Source organism: Vicia villosa, linkage group LG2, assembly GCF_029867415.1.
Source record: "Vicia villosa cultivar HV-30 ecotype Madison, WI linkage group LG2, Vvil1.0, whole genome shotgun sequence".
Taxonomy (NCBI): domain Eukaryota; kingdom Viridiplantae; phylum Streptophyta; class Magnoliopsida; order Fabales; family Fabaceae; genus Vicia; species Vicia villosa.
This window is the reverse complement of record NC_081181.1, coordinates 173,213,264-173,232,612: the sequence shown is the minus strand read 5'-3', so window position 1 is coordinate 173,232,612 and position 19,349 is coordinate 173,213,264. Positions and strand designations below refer to the sequence as shown.

At 34.2% G+C, this 19,349-nt stretch overlaps 2 protein-coding genes across 2 annotated transcripts; both read left to right on the top strand.

The window, feature by feature from the left end:
• The first annotated feature begins 2,239 nt into the window (after positions 1-2,239).
• LOC131652995 (transcription factor GTE6-like) lies at positions 2,240-8,155 on the top strand. The gene is made up of 8 exons (XM_058923000.1): positions 2,240-2,551; positions 3,490-3,705; positions 5,136-5,213; positions 6,276-6,500; positions 6,668-6,766; positions 7,205-7,263; positions 7,416-7,566; positions 7,663-8,155. The coding sequence occupies exons 1-8, from the start codon at positions 2,495-2,497 to the stop codon at positions 7,834-7,836; spliced, it is 1,059 nt and encodes a 352-aa protein (XP_058778983.1). The 5' UTR covers positions 2,240-2,494; the 3' UTR covers positions 7,837-8,155.
• A 7,373-nt stretch (positions 8,156-15,528) lies between these two features.
• Positions 15,529-18,528, top strand: LOC131647467 (uncharacterized). Its single transcript, XM_058917353.1, has 6 exons — positions 15,529-15,781; positions 16,614-16,719; positions 17,223-17,353; positions 17,453-17,530; positions 17,968-18,114; positions 18,270-18,528. The coding sequence occupies exons 1-6, from the start codon at positions 15,539-15,541 to the stop codon at positions 18,372-18,374; spliced, it is 810 nt and encodes a 269-aa protein (XP_058773336.1). The 5' UTR covers positions 15,529-15,538; the 3' UTR covers positions 18,375-18,528.
• The last annotated feature ends 821 nt before the right edge of the window (positions 18,529-19,349 follow it).

Genomic DNA, 19,349 nt, shown 5'->3' with positions numbered 1-19,349 from the left:
ATGAATCATACTACCAATACCGACAAATTACATAAGGAATAGTCTGTTGGTGATACATACTATTTAAATTCATCAGCGCATTCCCAGTAATCTTGAAACACGGAACCCTATAACTACTATATTTTTCAACAACATGTGTTATTTGTTTTGGAGGAGATTAAAGGTTACTCTAATTAACACATGCTTTTCTTTAGGCAGCCGGGTTCTTAATGTGTGTTGGTAAGTTATGAAAACATATAATTAAATGCATATCAATCCTGTTATGTACCACACTAATTTTACGTGGAGCAGTTTATTGGGCGATACACACTCTTCAATATCTACTGTACATTTCCAATAAGACTTGAACCAAACATCCCAAATGACTGTATGTATCACTCAATTTCCATTGGCCTAATGACAAGCTAATTGAGAATATTCAATAATTGAATAATATATTGATTTGAATGCAATGATTACATTGAATCACATTATTCACATTTATTAATTATATTGGAATGCAAAACATCACCACAATGTGTGCGTGTAAGTTCCAAAAACATATAATTAAATACACACCAATCATGTTATGTACCACACAAATTACGCGTGGAGTAGTTTATTGAGTGATACACACTCTTTAATTTCTCTCGTGCATTTTCAGTAAAGCTTGAACCAAGCATCCCTATAGCTGTATGTATCACTCTGTTTCCATTGGCCTAATCAAAAGTTTATTGGGAATATCCTATAATTGAATACTCCCTCTGGTCCCATTTATAAGAAAATATTCTTTTTCTAGATACATTACTTATTCAATGTATCTAAAAAGAGAATATTTTCTTATAAATGGGACCGGAGGTAGTAATATTTTAATTTGAATGCAATGATTACACTGAATCTCATTATTGACATTTATTAGTGATATTGGAATACGAAACATCACCACACTTTGTTCTTGATAGATATGACACACTCATATCATGAGATTCACGAAAATTAAACTTTATACATTAGTAAGAGTACCACACTTATACAATATTTTGATATATAAAACATCAACGATGTCTTTATATATGGACTTGAGAAATGAAAATATTCAATTCATTGGATAATAACATCACATTTCTAATTGGTTTTGTAATACACAAGATCAACGTAAGTTCATACAATATAAATAAAGATTGAGAAACGAAACATTATACATATGAACCTGCAAAAATATAGGCGTAAATAGAAGATTACCATTCCAAAAACATTTTCATTAACAAAAGAATAATTTGAGCCTATTATAAAAACTTGATGCGTTAATTGGTATAATAAACAAGATTAAATCAATTAAAAGATATTTGTTATAATAATTAAAAAAGATTAAAGTTCCCATAACATCATAGCAAACAAAATATAAAATAGAAAACCTACTAAAAATATCTTGACTCATATGTTTTTTACATAAACAAAAGTCTTCTTAAATTGAAAGGTATATAATGGGAAGACAAAATTTTAGTCAAACACAATCATGTAACATAAAGGACGAACAATAATTTTATCGAATGTGTGAGTTATGAAAGGGAAATACATAAATATTATCCAAACAATATGATGTAAATTAGATAAACCATCCCTAAAGCAAGTGGACCCAATTTGATAGCATGTCATTCTCAGAGTTTTCTTGCATCGCAAAAATGCGTCCGATCTCACATAATCCTGAAATGCGTATTAAGAGCACAGACATATCGTATAATGCACTTCCAAACATGCCTAATATCGTCGACCAGAAATATATTGCTGACATATTTTGAGGGTGTCACATCAACAAATCCACAATATAAAACAAATTAGATGCAATTAACAACATAAACAAATCGTTTAGTATATATTTATAGGGATTTCAAATAGGAAAAGCAATAGAAAAATTTATCAATATAATTTACAGATACATATTTATAAATATCAAAAAAACTTAAAATAACATCTTCATCTTGAGACAATCAAATTCTAAAAATAAGAGATATCATCTTTTAGATTAAATATTATTATCCTTTACTATTAGATTCTATGTTCTACTAATACTAATTGCAATACATCTTGTTTTGTTTTTAGTCCATTTAATTTCACTTCTAAAAGTATTTAACCCAACTTTATTTATTTTGTGAAGTAAAAAAATATTCTAACACCATTTGATTTCAATATTAATAATTTTTTTTATGACACATTTCAATATTAATAGTTAAAACCCTAAGATACCGCACCTCTATAAAAAGTAAAAAAACATGCAAAGCTGCCGCTTAGGCCCTTTTGTATGAAAATGTCTCACTGAACTCAACTGCCCGGTAACCGGTGTCGGGCTATCTCCTCCGCCGTCAGAAACGGTTACAGACTCCGTTTTCTTCCATTCTTCTCCGGAGAATTCGATTCTATCGCAATTTGAAACGGTGGTTGCACTTCCCGCCTCTGCACAAGGCAAAGTACTGGTGACTGAATTGCGTTGCGGAAGAGAAGAGAAAAGAAGATATTGATGGAGAGTTTCAACTTCAAGAACCGCGTTGACGAGCTTGTTTCGAAAGTTGATCAGGTAAGTATATGATATTGTTCAATCAAATTCAAATGGATCATGTTTTTGAGAACTAGGGAGTGTGTATTTTTTTAGGGATGCTGGTTCATTTGTATAAGTGTTAGAGTAAATGAATGTGTTGATCAATATTTAACTATGGCATTGTTTGGATGAACAAGTTAGGGAAGGTTAGAATTGATTATTTGAGATGATCTAGTGTTATGAAATGACCTGAACATATGTTTACAAGTGTGTGAAATCATTACCTTGTAAGCCGGTTTTGTATATTTGAGATAGACTCAATCCAATTTCTAAGATGTTATAGGATTGACTTATATGAGATGATCTCGTGTTAAAGAGTCTCACGTCAGGTCAGATGATATATAACTGATTTTGTTTATAAATGGATGCAACCCTCACCTTACGAGCCGGTTTTGTAAGGTTGAGTTAAGCGCAATACAAATTCTAAGATGTTAAGATTGACTTATTTGAAATGATCTAGTGTGACAAGTACTTGTGAAACTGTTTGGAAGAACTTAATATAAACAACTTATGACATGTTCATAAGTTGTTTTCTGCTTATTTTTTCCGTAAGTTCTAATAATTAACTTTATTTTATCTTTTGTAATCGAAATATAGTTAAGTGTTTATCACGATAAAAAGCGTGCATGCTATAAGATGGAAATTGAACTGTTTATCCAAATATAGTCTTAATTTGCAGCTTATATAGTATAAGATTTGGTCATATTGCAAAAGTTTATTCACTTTGCAAGCGGCAAGGACATATCATATCAACCTGTCTGTGAGGTCTTAGCTTTTAAGTGGTTTTTTACGATTGTTTTATTTTTGTATGGACAATTGTTTGTGCTTCATATGTGTGTCTGTTTATGATTGCGAATTCTTTAATTTTACACCCCAAGAAGTTATCTCTAATAAGTAATATGCTTCTTTTTCTGCAGCTTGAGCAGAAAGGGCAAGTGATTGGTAGTTTTTTCTCCAGCGTGAATAAAAAGCAAAATGACGTGCTAAAAGGTAACTCAACTACGAAGGACAAAGATAAGGAGAAACATGTTCCAAGTGTTAAGAAGCAACTGCTGGATGCATCACGTAGAGACGCAGCTGCTCAGAAAAGAATGCAAGATCTTATACGCCAGTTTGGCACAATATTACGCCAGGTAACACTTTCATTTAACGTCAATTTTTGTGGTGGTTTGCCGTGGTTGTGAAATATGACATATATGTGCACCATTACCAGTGTGTTAATTGTCGATAACCGTACAATGATATGTAACTTGAAAAATTCCTTGCGTATGAAACTCGGCCGTTCCAACGTTATCTCGGCACTAAATAGCATAACCAAGAAATCTGTGACAGCCATGCCATTCCAGCACAGATGGATGACTTAGCTGGAACAATCGCGATAATGGGGTTGGATTCGGAATGACGGCGTGTTGACGCGGCTGAGAGTGCCACGTCAACCATATATGATATTGCTCATAATTTTTTAACGATAGCAAGATTATTTTATTGAATTTTATTGGCATTTGCAAGTGTGTTTTGCGTAAGACTTACGACTTTTATTACCATCTATGAATACTACATTAATTGAGTAATTAATTTTTTTTAGTTTTTAACAATTATGTGTTTATTAGTATTGATTGTATTAATGTCCACATCACTAAAACAACGTCCGTTCTGCTCCCTGCTCCCGTTCCACTCCATTGTTGGAGATGGCAGTGCCACGCCGTTATCTGAGATTGAGGACATAGGTGTAAATACTTTTGTACAATTTTTTCCCCCTGATATTCTAAAAGTAAATGATCACAATTCACAAAAAAACCTATGTGTGGTTAAAAAATACCATTGTGTTAAATTTCATTATTTGAAAGATATAGATAGATGCAAGTGCCTTATTTAGATCCATGATAGGGGTTTCGAACTCAATATAACAGTTATAGATAATGTAATAGTGAATGGACCAAAGAAAAATGAGAAGCTTGCTATAGAACAAGTGGGATTACTGATCTAGGTATTATTGAGTAGGTTATAGAATATCTTGAGGATTCCATCAAATAGTCAAATGTTTGTATCGAGGCTCTTATTTTATTTATTTGTTTGGTTTGTGTTATGCATTTGAAAACCACACCAACTCTCAAGCTTATTTTTCCACATCATGTTTTACTGGGCAATTTCCCTTTCATTTGTAATTATGTGATAAATATGCAAAATGAAATGCTAGTTGTATTAGTTCTGTATTTTTGGCTGAGAACATGGAAAAATACATTTGATTGTGCGTCTATTTTGAATTATTTGTTAAAAAATTTAGTCAGCGACGAACTTCTATTCAATAAGATTTCTGTTGCTAGAACAATCAATTGAAGATATTGTTAATATTTCATTTTGCGATGTCACATAGTGTGATTACTTGCATTTTCCCTCTTGATTCAGATATCAATATTTTTTATATACATTTTCTAAATTTATTGAGCCCATACACATAGAGGTGAAAGTTGTCCGGGTCTTAGACGACAGATGAGGTTAGGATAGTGACTGACTGTCTGTTTTTGAATTATAAATTGATTTTCTAATGCTCGTTTTCTGTCAGATGACACAACACAAATGGGCTTGGCCTTTTATGCAACCAGTGGATGTAGAGGGCCTTGGCTTAAATGATTATTATGAGGTATGGTTCATATATGTATGCATGTTTTCCAATGTTACATTTACATTAGTAATGGCCTTTATTATAGGTACGATCCATACATGCATGCATGCAAGTTTTCCATTGTTACATTTGCATTAGCAACGACCTTATGCTAAATACTGGATCAGAACATAGATGAAAACCGTGTTTATCGATGTAAACCTCTATTATATTCCAAGTATTCAAAACATCTATTATGTAAACCTAGGTAATTTGGAGATATGGTAGCATAACTATTAACTACCAAATCTCTCCTGTTTCTGGAAACAAATCATTCAAAAGACAATAAATTAGTAGGCCAGATTTCTACACTGACTAACTATTTGAAGTTCCAACTTCTAAACATTCAGCTTGTCATCATGGTTTGTGAAAGCTGAAAAGAGTTCCACTGCTTTAAATTCTCTGAATTTCTAAAGGACCACTCTGTATCCTCTAACACATAATAAGTCCACACCTCACAGCTTGAAACTTTTTGAGAGAACCTCGTGGACAATGTCCACTACCAGGAGCAGTCTGAAATATGCAAAATAACTCTTGACTGATTTTGGCTTGACCCCCCTTTTTCATTCCTTAATGCCCATCTTTTCTTTTAGGCATCCTTATTCTCTCCTGTGGCTGGGACTATACCATCTTAGAATTTAGGTTGGACCTAACTCATCAACACAAAACCGGCTTTTAAATTGAGGGATGGATGCCCACCTTTCTTAAGCCATGTCACATCTGATGCGAGACTCTCAATAAAAATATTGCCCTCTCTTTTCTTTTATTTTTATCTTGTTATGGAACTTATTCTCTTTTCCTAAAAAATACTAAGGAAATAAAGTAATTTTTTTAAATAATTGGCATATCATTTTTGTAGCGGATTAATTAATACACTTACGGCTTGTTTATAAAGCTAAAATGCATATTCAATTAAAAGATATGCAAATTAATTTTGCTTAAACAACCATGCCCTTCATTAAGTGACTTAATCTTTAATTTGCAATCAACTTTTTATGCTTTTGAGTTTTGATTAATCTGTTGTAATATGATGCATGCTAGGTCATTGACAAGCCCATGGATTTCAATACCATTAAGAATCAAATGGAACTTCAGGATGGTATTGGATATAAGCATGTTCGGGAAGTATGTGCTGATGTGAGGTTGGTTTTCAAGAATGCAATGAAATATAATGACGAAAGAAGTGATGTTCATGTGATGGCAAAAACTTTACTGGAAAAGTTTGAGGAGAAATGGTTGCAATTTCTACCAAAAGTTACTGAAGAGGTAACTTTATTCCAATGATTTGTTTCCTTAGACCAATTGTTGTGTTGGACTAAATTTGATTACTAATTGTTTATTATTGTGGTCCTATTTAATCTTTGAGACTGCTAAAATATTGTCTAAGAACATTATCTCGTTACTTGTTTTTATCTGGGGTTATGAAATTGTAGGAAACAAGACGTGAAGAGGAAGAAGCTGAAGCACAGTTAGCCATGCAAATTGCTCAAGAAGCAGCTCATGCTAAAATGGCTAGAGACTTGAGTAATGAGGTATTCACAACGTGATTGAACAGCTCAATGAGCAACACAATTGATCAAATAACCTATATGATAACTAGAGTAGTTAAGAGTTAGTTAGTAAGTTGATAAGTTTGTCAGGTGGTTATTAAGAGTTGTTATTTTGGTTTTTCTTAAAAAGTCTTTAAGTAGCCCTCAATTGGTAGAGTGGAAGGGGAAAGCTTTGAATAATTAAATTATGTGTAAGGTTATCATTTTCGTTTCTTACCTTTTATATCATCTCTTTCAATCTCTCTACACCAATAAGAACCCTTAGTTTGTTTACAATCTTTATTCATTTGAATCTGTTTTTACACCACTATTGTAAGAATTTTTTCTTGCTCAAACAAAGGATCCTAACAGTGTCTAATATTAGGATAGAATCATATGAAGCTTATTTAGATGATGTTGTCTTGTATTTTTTTTTTCCAGCTGGATGAAATTGATGCACATTTAGAAGAGCTACGGGAGATGGTTGTTAAAAGATGCAGGTTAGCTTTTATGTGTTTCCTTAAAAATGTACTTGGTGCATAATGAAATAGTTCTTATTTTCATATATTTCAAAGCATATGATGTTAAACTTCAAATATGATCTATAATACTGTCACTCTCACAAAGCTAAATTTGAGAAAAAATGTTACAGAAAAATGTCATCAGCAGAAAAGAGAAACCTTGGTATTGATCTCGCCAGACTGTCTGCCGAGGATCTTAGCAGAGCATTGGATATTGTTGCCCAAGCTAATCCAAGCTTCCAAGCAAATGCTGACGAGGTGGAACTTGACATCAATGCTCAGGTCACAACACAAATACAACTTCTGTTTGTATCAAATTGATATGATACTGATTATATTATATGTATGTTAAAATAAATATATTGTTTTTCTTTGCAGAGTGAGTCTACCTTGTGGAGGTTGAATTTTTTTGTTAGGGATGCTCTCGAAGTCCAGAGCAAGAATTCAGGAAGCATGGGTGTAGATGAAAACCCGAACAACAAGCGTAAAAGAGAATTGTGCGATGCTATTGCTAAAGTATCAAAGAAGAAGAAGTCCAAGAAGCTTATTTGAAGGTCTTTTGGAGATAACATGTTACTCTTAGGTTGTCTTGAGTTAGTGATGATAACCCGAGGAGTTCTTTTCTAAATAACTTAAGCCAACCACCACTTTGTTTGATGTAGAAATTTTCTTGGAAACTGGCACAAATTGCGTTGCTCGCATTTGTCTCTTATCAAGCATAGTTTTGTTTAGGTGGTTTGTTTTTGCTTTCAAAGAAATCCTTGAAATTTAACTTAGTTTTGGAGGCATTTTTTTCGCAGTCCCTTTGTTCTTCAGGACCCTGTAACATTCATTTAATCATTTCCAATGTTTAACTGATACAAGTTTATTACATTATGGTAATTTGTTTCTTTTAATTTGATATCAGAAATTGATGGATCAGTCATGGTAACCATGTATATTATATAAAAGAAACAATAGCAGTAGATAGGAAGCTGAAAATGGAGAGAAAGGTTGGAAGGGATTTGGTGTCAAGCGAGTTTGTCAAAAGTTAGCTTCCGGACATGCCATGTACACACTTATGTTCAGAAAGTCTACTTTCTACTAATAAATCAATTGCATACTCTTCCTATTTCTACTAATAAATCCATTGCATACTCTTCCTATTTTATCCTTATTGATCAAAATATTTACACTACCAAAAGGTCATTTCTACTAATAAATCAATTGCATACTCTTCCTATTTTATCCTTATTGATCAAAATATTTACACTACCAAAAGGTCAATTTAGTAATCAACAAATACACCACAATTTCTATCTCCCATTCCTTTAAATTTGGAGGAATTAACATGTTACCCCTCAAATTAAACATGACACCCTCCCAAATTTATGAAAAGACTAAAATGTCCAATCAATTTTCATTACCACATTCTTACAAATTTACGGAAGAAACTGGATTTTTCAAATTTCCAGACGATACCGAAATTTTGAAGGTGTACCGGAGATTTGACGAAAACAAGTAAGTTTTATGGTATTTTCTACCGGAAATTTCAAAATTTACGGTATTTGCTACCGGAAAATTTGAAATTTCTAGTATTTTCATTTACTGATTATCATACCGGAATTTAAAAATTTCCGGTACCTATTATCATACCGGACTTTTGAAATTTCCGGTATTTCTATCTAAAAAAAAGCTATTTTCTTATATTTTTAAATTTTGCAGTGAGGACTAGAGGCAGGGACGATTCTATTGTGGGACGGAACACCGATAGAGCCGATGCGGTTGCTCGACCTGTTGATGAGGCGCAGGCCTCAGAGCTACGTGTTGGTCGCCTTCCTTCGACCGATTATAACCGAAAACTGAGGGCTGAGCAGCAGGCGGTTATGGGGTTCCGCGCACCTCATCGCCGGACTGGTAGAGCATCCACTGTTGTGGCTGAGGTTGAGGAGCTGGTGGCTGAGGCGGTAGCTGAGGTTGAGGTGCCGGTGGGTGAGGTCGAGGTGCTGGTGGCTGAGGATCAGATAGGTCTAGAGCGGGTGGTTCAGGATACAGACACCACCACCTGTGCATCTACGGAGCCATCAGTACACACTGATGGAGGTTTTCCTGGAGGACCTTCTGACAGGTCCGTGTTGACTGGATACGCTAACCATGTCGCTTATAGGATATGACAGGACGAGATATGTAATATTGATCTTGTTTAAATGCTTAATTTTTATGTTTATTACGTAGTTTACTTTATACTAATTTGTTTTAATGGTATTATATTTTTATTGGAGCGTCCAGTGTTGAAGGTCGCTTCTCACGGGTCGGAGTTGGCATCTTCTTTGTTGAACTAACATACTTCCTTGTCTTTGTGATTGAATCTCTCAAATAGTTAAATAAAAGGGAAGACAAAGCTTCTGATTTTTCATCATATAATACATCATGTACTTCTGATCAACATTAAAATAATCTGATGAACTTGCAGGGGGTCTTGGATTGATTAGCCTAGATTGACTTTGTGTCAGATTCTGAGTTCGTCGAACATATCCATAGTCTTGTATTCTTCCTTATCTGAAGAATAGGTCTTGTAAATATTTCTGCTCAAAGGTCCCCTTATACATGGAGATTTCTTATCCATTCCGTATACTCTTTTCCCGACCAGATGTTCCATACCCAGAAGGTCTGCAATTGACTTCTCAGTGATTACAATCTTCTGACCAAGGACATCAGAAACAATATGCAGGTTGTCACAGTCTGCTTGAATCTAGAAATCCTTTACCAAATTCTCAAACACAGGACCATATAGTCTCTTAAAGAAATGTTCCCAACCTTGAATGTGTAGAGTAGGTCTGAGATCATGACCATTAGCAACAAGATTGGCAAAATCTATCACATTTTCACGAAGAGTAGTTAGCTTTTGTATAGGAATGTTGTAGTGAATTTGACTGGGTTTCTGGGTGATATGATTTTCATCAATAACTGGTGCAGTTGAAGAACTGGGATGAACAGTTGATGAGGAAACATGAGCAGTTGAAGACGAAAGAGAAACAGTTGTCGTTGAAGGAGCAACTGTAGATGATGAAGACCCAGAATAATTCAAGCTTCGTTCATATTCTTGTGAGAACTTAACAGATTCTTGTTGTTGATGATTCATGATGATATTGTTGGATAAAATGATGAAGTTGACGACGTTATTGAGAAAAGCGTCGAACACGGTGAACGATTGAGAGAATAAGGGTTTAGGGTTTCTAACTAAAAATGTGTGGAAGTGAAGAGTGAGGTTGTGTGTGAGTGTGTATATAGTATTTGAAAGAGAGAGAGAGATAGAGAGAGAGAGAGAGTGAGAGAGAGAGAGAACATAAAAAGTACAATCATTTCGGGAAATAAATGCTAGTCATAATTTTGATTTTAATCAATTCCAAGAAAATAAAACACATTGCTCAAGTGTCATTAGGTAGGATTAATGATGAGCATAACTAAAATTACACGCATTAACCATGCCAAGTGACACATTTTAATATACTCAGAGTCTGGAAAATCAAACATTTTTCCTCTGATCAGAGACGTTTCAGACCGAAACATCTTCTGATGACTGAGGTTCTGAATAAGATAAAATGATAGCAATATCATCACAATAGATATGAGTGTTAAATGTAAAAGAAAACTTATGTCATACCTTTCTACTTACCTCTTCTTTATTCAGAATGCATGTTAAACTTTTTTAGAAGCTTTCTAATATGTTGGCTTCTGATGAATGCAGATGGCTTATGATCTCTGGTTAACTTGAAATCTCAGAAGGAATTTCACTTCTCCCATCATACTTATTTTAAACTAAGTCCTTTTTCTTTATAGAGTTTGTTTCTAAACACCCATATGGTTCCAACGACGTGAACACCTTTAGGTTTCTGAACAAGATCTTCAAACATGATACTTTGAAAAGTTGCAATTCTGATTTTCTTTCTTTTGTTCTGAAGGATCATAAGGAACAACAACATTTTTAACTAAATAAATTCTTCCACAATCTGTGTTTCTGTGTTTTAGATTCTGTAGCCTTTTGAACTTCTACAATATCCTTAACAACAAACACTTATTGCCTTTGGTTTCAAAGCTACTGATCTTGCTTTTCTGATTATCTATGAAACCAACAATGCTTCTGGGCCTAAGTTCCAAATCTTGGAACATAGGCCTTTCTCTTGTCGTATGTTGCAAGCAGCCATTCTTCTTGATCGTCGGAGTCTGATGCATCCTCAGTTATCAGCTTTTTCTCTAATATCACTTCATTTGTGCTGAATTTATCCATGAGTGCCACGTTGGCTTGTTCTTCATCAGAATCTTCTTCTTCTTGATCAGAATCATCCCATGTTGCCATGAGACCCTTCCTTGCTTTGAACACTTTCTTAGGCTTATTTTCTTTCCTAAGCTTTGGACAATCATACTTGTAGTGTCGAGGCTCATTGCATTCGTAACATGTAACTTCTTTTCCAAAATATTTCTTTCGATAAACGATGATTCATTTATGTCTTTTGATCTTCTTGACCCTTGGAACTTGCTCTTTTTATGTTTTTGTAGCTGATTTAATCTTCTGAATATTAGAGAAAGTTCATCTCTGCCCGAGTCTTCTTCAGATTCTTCTGAGTCTTCTTCTACTTGAAAAGCCTTTGTCTTTTCAGACTTAGACTTTAGAGCCACATATTTTCTTCTTCTCTAAGGTTCGTCTACTTGAAGCTTAATATCATGACTTCTTAAAGAACTTATCAGTTCCTCAAGACTGGTGTTGTTCAGATCCTTTGACAGTTTCAAAGCAGTAACCATTGGTCTTCATTTCGTGGGTAGACTTCTGATAATCTTCTTAACATGATGTGATATGGAGTATCCTTTGTCCAGAAACTTAAGTCCTGCAACAAGCATCTGGAATCTTGAAAACATCATTTCCACATATTCATCTTCTTCCAACTTGAAGGATTCATATTTTTGGATTAGGGCCAGAGCCTTTGTTTCCTTAACTTGAGCATTACCTTCATGAGTCATTTTGAGAGAATCAAATATGGACTTAGAAGTCTCTTTATCAGTGATCTTCTCATACTCAACATGAGAAATAACACATAACAAAATAGACCTAGCTTTGAAATGATTCTTGTAAGCTTTCTTTTGGTCATCTGTAATTGCACTTCTTGCAATCTTGACACCACTTGCATCTATTAGGTGTATGTAGCCATCAACTACCAGATCCCAAAGATCAAAGTTAAATGCCATGAAATACGTTTCAATTTTATCCTTCCAATAGTCAAACTTTTCTCCATTAAACATAGGAGGTTTAGCACTATAATGCTATCCATCGTTATTATCAACAGTAACATTATTGATAGGAGTTTCTATGGAAGCAACCATTGTTTTTCACACAATCTGAATCGGTACTGAACACTGTTAAGTGCGTGATAAAGATTCAAACTCTTTATCATCACTCAGAACCGGAGCTCTGATGCCAACTGAAGGTGTGAAAAACACTAGAAAAGGGGGGTTTGAGTAGGTTTTTAACAAACAAAACTTTGATAAAAAACAACTTCCTTCTTAAACAACAAATACTTTACTCTTGATAATAACTATAAAGTGCAAGAAGGAAAGGAAAATGTATGTTTATACTAGCTCACTTGAGAAATTCCCAAGCTAGTCTAGTCCACCCGCCAAGGTGATTTTGCCTCTCTCAATCGAGGTCTTAATCCACTATAACCAAACTGATTACAAATGCATGGGCAACCGCCGATGACTAACATTGCACAAGCTACCCGTAATTGACTAACAATACAATGCACAAGCTACCCGCAAGTGACTAACAACCCTGCATAAGCAACCGCAAGTGACTAACCCTGCACAAGCAACAACAAGTGACTAATCCCGCACATGCAACCACAAGTGACTAACCCTGCACAAGCAACCACAAGTGACTAACCCTGAACAAGCAACCACCTATGACTAACAACCTTTAAGACTCTGTAGTCCTAAACTTCTCAAGACTACTGACCAACAGGTCTCTTAAGGCATAATCAAACAATCGTTTGAATCAAAGTTTGTTTACAATATAAGTGCTTCTACATAAGCTGTATGTAAATGATATATTTCAAATTCTAGACTTAAGAGTATAAAGCTATGAACAGTCTTTCAAGAATGGATATGATCATGAATTAGCAGCTTTCTCTTGAGTCTTCAAGCCCTTTATATAGTCAATATAATAATATATTCGTTGGAGGGTAATTCTGGAACTTCCAGAAGTTTGGCGGCTTGATCGTAGTGAGAGCCAAGATAGTACGCAACGTCCGTCCTTTCTCAGTAGCGAAACGAAACATTCGTCTATACCTTGTACTTCGTACTATATAACGTTATCTTCTATTCTTCTTGAACTTCAAAGGCTGACAGCATGAGTTAGAAGAAAGAAAATAAGCTTCTGGGTCTTCAGAGCTTCAAGTCTTCAAAGTCTTCACAACCACGTCTTCAGAGTCTTCATCACTTGGTCTTCATTACCCTTTGTCTTTAGAAACATGAATCTTCAGAGCTTCAAGTCTTCAGAGTCTTTAGAACTGCGTTTTCAGAGTCTTCAGCACTTGGTCTTCAGATTGGTTTGAAGAAAGAAAATAAGCTTCTGGGTCTTCAGAGTCTTCACAACCACGTCTTCTGAGTCTTCATCACTTGGTATTCATTACCCTTTGTCTTTAGAAACATGAATCTTCAGAGCTTCAAGTCTTCAGAGTCTTCAGAACTGCGTCTTCAGCACTTGGTCTTCAGATTTGTTTCTTCAGACTTTGTATCAGAGTGATAGCTTCGTATGCTTATGAAGCTTTGCTATTGTTCAGCAAAACTTGTGTATCCCGGAAACATAACTCGGTAGCTTCTGATGTTTTGGCCACGCCTTTTCATCAGAATCAGGACTTGTTTGTTAAATACTCAACATAACAAATGTTACTATAACAAAATTGTTCATACAAACATACTCATTGTTATCATCAAAACTCAGAGACATATTGCAGAACCAAATCTTGTTCTATCAAAATATCTATCCAAAATGACTTCCTGAACATTGTTCAAAAAACTTCAAAAATATGAGACGGAACTTGGAAGACTTGAAAAGTTGGAAATTCAAGTTAAAAATTCAAAAGACAAGAATCAAACATCATGATAGAAATGGGTCCACTAGTGAAGAAAATGATGATCTCATCAAGAAGTTTGAAAAGTTTCTAAGAAAGAAAAAAGGAGATCATTAAAAGGGAAGCACCAACAAGGAAGGTTACATGCTTTGAATGTGGAGAAAAAGGACATGTTAAAAGTGAATGCCTTATACTTGAAAAGAAGAATTAATACTTAAAGAGAAAGAAGGATACAAAGTCAAAGAAAGCATATGTAGCATGAGAAGATAATGAAGTAAGTTCATCTTTCAATTCTGAAAGCAAAAAATGTGTTAATCTTGCATTGATGGCTTCACACAATTTCGACGATGAAGAAGATGAAGAAGAAGAGGTTAATAATGAAATATCTTCTTATGGTAATGATGCTATATATGCTATTGAAGAGCTACTTAATGAATGTATGATTTTTTATAAAAAAAGTGTCAACGCAAAAGAAACAAATTTTATCTCTAGAAGAAAATAATGTATTGTTTATTTAAATAAGATTATGATGATATGTATTGTTTATTTATTTTGATACATTTTTTTATTGTGCTTGCGTTTATTTATTTATTTTTTTTTTGTTGTAATTGGTCTTTTCTATTGTGCGTTGTTAAAAAAAAAATCTTTTATCGATCTTTTTGGTAATAATATTTGTTTTTTTGAAAATTATGTAGTAAATCAAATTGTAAAAAAAAATTTGTTTGCGAGAGTAAACAGAGCGGACTTAACTTTTGAACTTAGACACCTAAGTTGGCCCGCCCCTCCCCGTCCCGCTTTTCAACGGGCTTAAATGGGGCGGGCCGCCCGCTTTGCCACCCCTAATCTTATAACAATAAACTTTTGCAAAAACTTTTGAATATTCTTAAAAACTTAAAATTTATATTTTATATATTTATTTTTATTAAGAATACAAATAACATATGCGGTATGGGTTCATCATAAGATACGAAGTACTATCATTAGTTTAAAATGGATATGGATTCGAATACGGGTATTTTTTTAGAGAATGGGATCCATACCCAAAACATTGGTATAAAATAAAGAAAATGGAAAGGGCACATAATAATAGTAGCATACTAGTTTAGTAGTAATAATAACAGAACGAGTTCCCACATAACAGAAAAACAAGAATGATAAAGAAGGAGGAGGAATCCGGTGGCGGAATCAGAGAGAAGAACCCTGCTTCTTCTGGTGGCGGCGGCGGTCGTTTCGTCGACACTTCCAAGGCGCTCAACCCTATTTGGTTGATGAAATGTCCGCCAGTTGTCGCTCAATCCTTGCGAGCCCTACCGTCCTCCTCCGATCCTTCTCTTCCCGGTGCTAAAGTCATCGTCTCCGTCGATCCTCTCAAACCCGAAGATCATCCATCTGAGGTAGTAATTGCTAATAATTCTCATCATCATGCATTTTTCAATCTCCATGCATGCGCGCTTATTCTCTTCTCTTCTTAGGGTTAAATGTGTTTCTATTCTCATTAGTCACTACTCACTATCAAAATTTTGAGTTCCATTTATTTAAAAATTTCTTTACAATATGGCTAAATCATAATTTATTAATCACTCGCACAGTATGAAGCACGGATACTGAAACGAGTCACGTCGACACATGCAATAATTTGAATAAAAATAATTTGAATAAAATAAGTAATCACTGTGCCGGCAACACTGACACAGGTACACACCTTTTTTTAAAGGTGTCGATCCTAAAGAGTCCACACATACGCAAAAAACATCAAACACAACACCTACTATTAGATACCAACAAACACACATTTTTTTAGAGGTGTCAAAGCTCACACATACACAAACAACATCAGACACTACACCAACTTAAACATTTCCATACTGAAATAATTTTAAAAGAAGAATAAATTAAATGTAATTGATTGTGGTAATATTTTGAAAAATAAATAAATTAAACTTAATAACATGTGTTCGTGTCGGACTTTGATGTTGCCATGTGACCGGATATACCTATGGTACCGGTGCTAGAGAGTACATATTCAACATATTATAACTTAAGAAATAGTAATATTTTTTACTAATGGTGACACTTTTCTTTGTATTAAATGAATAAATATTGTGTAGGGACTAAATTGAAAATATATTTAATCCTATTTTTATTAATGGTGACACTTTTCTTTGTATTTATCTATTTGCTACTTTAAAATTGATTGATTGTTTAATGAAATAATAAAATGGTCAGTTTACAATGGAGTTGGGTGGAGGTGAAGGTAATGCATCTAGATGTTTTTCTATGGACATGTCTAAAGACTTCAAGCCTATGTCTGTCTTTTCTGACTCAACACAAGGTACCTTTTCAATCACCACATGCATTGGATTTTGTTTCTTTTATATGACATCATAAAGTTAGACTTCAACAATCTACACAACTGAGAGATTCTTAGTTGAAAGTTTAAAAGGAATAGAATCCCAATTACAAAGATAGTACATTTGTGTGCAACTTCAATGGTGGTTTGTATATACAACATAAACTAACCCTCTTGTTATTTACCTTAACCCTCTGATTCACGGACGAAGGGGTCCTGGTAATCCGGAGTTCGACTAAGAAGTAAAGAGTAACCATGGATTGAACTCGGGTACTCCCACTTGGTTCGATCTTAACTAAAGCTTATTAACACATAACCTAACCCTCTAACTAGCGCCATGAAATAAGTTGCCTATGAGCAATCTGGTATTGTAAAGCTCCTTTCATTGCAGAGTGGAATCCTTTAAGAGTCTATTGTAGATAAATTTGCCATCCTTGTTTTGTTTATTTAATGATATTTGATCTTTTATTTTTGGCATATTGTAGGAAAAGTATCTGTGGAGGGGAAAATAGTGAGCAAGATTGACATGAGGTCGGATAATCAAAATCTTGATGTCTACGGGAAAATCTGCCGTGAAAGGACACAGAAATATACTGTCAAAAATAGACAGATACAGGTTTTCTTATGGCTTTATTCTCTCATAATAACAGTTGATCCAATGATTTTGACAGACATGTCTTATTTACCTTTGATTTTGCCTAAACTCTATTTTCAGATCATTGACAATGATAATGGAGCTCACATGAGGCCAATGCCAGGGATGATCAGTTTTTCAGTTGCTGGACCCGCCGTTGTAAATAAATGTCTTTTTCATCCTGTTACCAATTTGTGTTCTCAATGATTACATTTGCATGCGAAATGAAACTTCCCTTCTTCTAACATCATGTGCAGCACTTTTGTGGCTTCCCATCGAACCTTTTCTTTTGGCTCAATAAATAGCATGGTTCTAAATCTAGGTTGCAGTCACACTTATGGTTCCGATGTAAACATTGATATTGCGACAAAGTTCAAGCAAATGCAGCCGCAATTGCAGCTGTTATATCTCTGTGGAGATCTCTAAAACCTTTTTTAATGCGGCCTTAGTTGCAGTTGCATACAACAATTTAGAACTATGATAATGAGATTAAAACGACAGCAAATAGTTTAATCTCTAGTATTATGTAGTTGAGTTTCTGTTTGTACTTTTTATTGTTTGATATTTGAGATGTAAAAGCTGATTTATTACATTAGGAAAAGAAGAAAGCTCCAGCACGAGGAACAGAAACGAAGAGAACAAGAAGAGACCGTGGAGAAATGGAAGAGATCATATTTAAGCTATTTGAAAGGCAGCCGAATTGGAGTTTAAGAAACCTCATACAAGAAACCGACCAACCTGAAGTATGTTGCTTCTTCTACTTTGAACATTTGTTCTAAATTGGAAATTTGTTTCTTCCAAGCACACACCACTTGGTTATTGAACATTTGTTTGTTTATGTTTATTAGTGTCTGTGTTTAACTAGTACTGTGTTGCATCATGATATATTTTTATGCAGCAATTTCTGAAAGATATACTGAAAGATCTTTGTGTCTACAACAATAAAGGAACTAATCAAGGGACCTATGAACTGAAGCCTGAATACAGAAAATCTGGTGATTAGCTTCAAATGCTAATGCTCTTCATCCTCACCTAGTATAGTATAATTCAAATCATTCATTCTTTTCATTTTTTTTCCGACCGGGCTGCGAAATGGAGCAGCATGCATTTTGTTAGTCTATGATTTTGTTCTTTTACTAACTTTTGTTTTCAATGACTATATATCATCATAAGGTTTGAATGAATTATTACATCTGTATTCTCTTGGTTTTGCTGATTTTGATACATAACTTTCTCCTTTCTATTCTATCTTAGAACATGTTTGGAAAAGTGAGAAATCGGGGTGATACCGCGAGTATCAAAGAACCGAAATTGGACGTGTAACCAAACATGCCATCAGTTGATAAGTAGAATAGAACTGCTTTGTAACCACTTAGCATTCCGTTGCAATTTGTGATATATGAAAATGAAAAGGAGTCAAATTGTGCCTATTTATTTGAACTTCTATTGATTTACAATTTAATTTTCCAATTTTTTAATTAGATAATATTAGTCTCAATAGTTTTTTTTTTTTTAAATAAAAAATTTCTCCATTAAAAAGGAGATTTATTTTTGCTGATGTTTTAAATTGAATAACATGTAGATTGAATTTTAGAGGAGTGCAAGAAATATTTTCTTTTGAATACTCTGTCACATTCATGAGAGATGTTTATATGGATCTCACTACTTTATGTTGTAGGTCTTGTTCCTAAAAACGTGGGACTCATGAATTTCAGAGTAAGTGTTAGAAGAAATAGAGTGTTTCTAGCACTCTTATTTAATTTTGTTTAAGGTTGGATTACATTAATACATAAATTTAGAGGGTTGTTCTTCCCACAACTTTTAGTGGTCAACAACCACCCTTGTGAAATTCCAAAATCTCCTTTGTGCAATTTGGATTTCAAAGTTTGGACACGTCTATTGCGCATCAATTCACATCATTAGTGACCCACCTTTATTTTGCCAATAATCTAAACTTAGTCAGAGATTTTCTAAATCT

What these genes read in the sequence shown, in the direction of transcription:
- LOC131652995 (XM_058923000.1), top strand. Translation starts at nt 2,495, where the DNA reads ATGGAGAGTTTCAACTTCAAGAACCGCGTTGACGAGCTTGTTTCGAAA. An exon ending in TTGGCACAATATTACGCCAG is followed by an intron (nt 3,706 to 5,135) that starts GTAACACTTTCA and finishes GTTTTCTGTCAG; the next exon opens with ATGACACAACACAAATGGGC. An exon ending in AACTTGACATCAATGCTCAG is followed by an intron (nt 7,567 to 7,662) that starts GTCACAACACAA and finishes TTTTCTTTGCAG; the next exon opens with AGTGAGTCTACCTTGTGGAG.
- LOC131647467 (XM_058917353.1), top strand. Translation starts at nt 15,539, where the DNA reads ATGATAAAGAAGGAGGAGGAATCCGGTGGCGGAATCAGAGAGAAGAAC. An exon ending in CCGAAGATCATCCATCTGAG is followed by an intron (nt 15,782 to 16,613) that starts GTAGTAATTGCT and finishes TAAAATGGTCAG; the next exon opens with TTTACAATGGAGTTGGGTGG. An exon ending in TCAAAAATAGACAGATACAG is followed by an intron (nt 17,354 to 17,452) that starts GTTTTCTTATGG and finishes CTCTATTTTCAG; the next exon opens with ATCATTGACAATGATAATGG.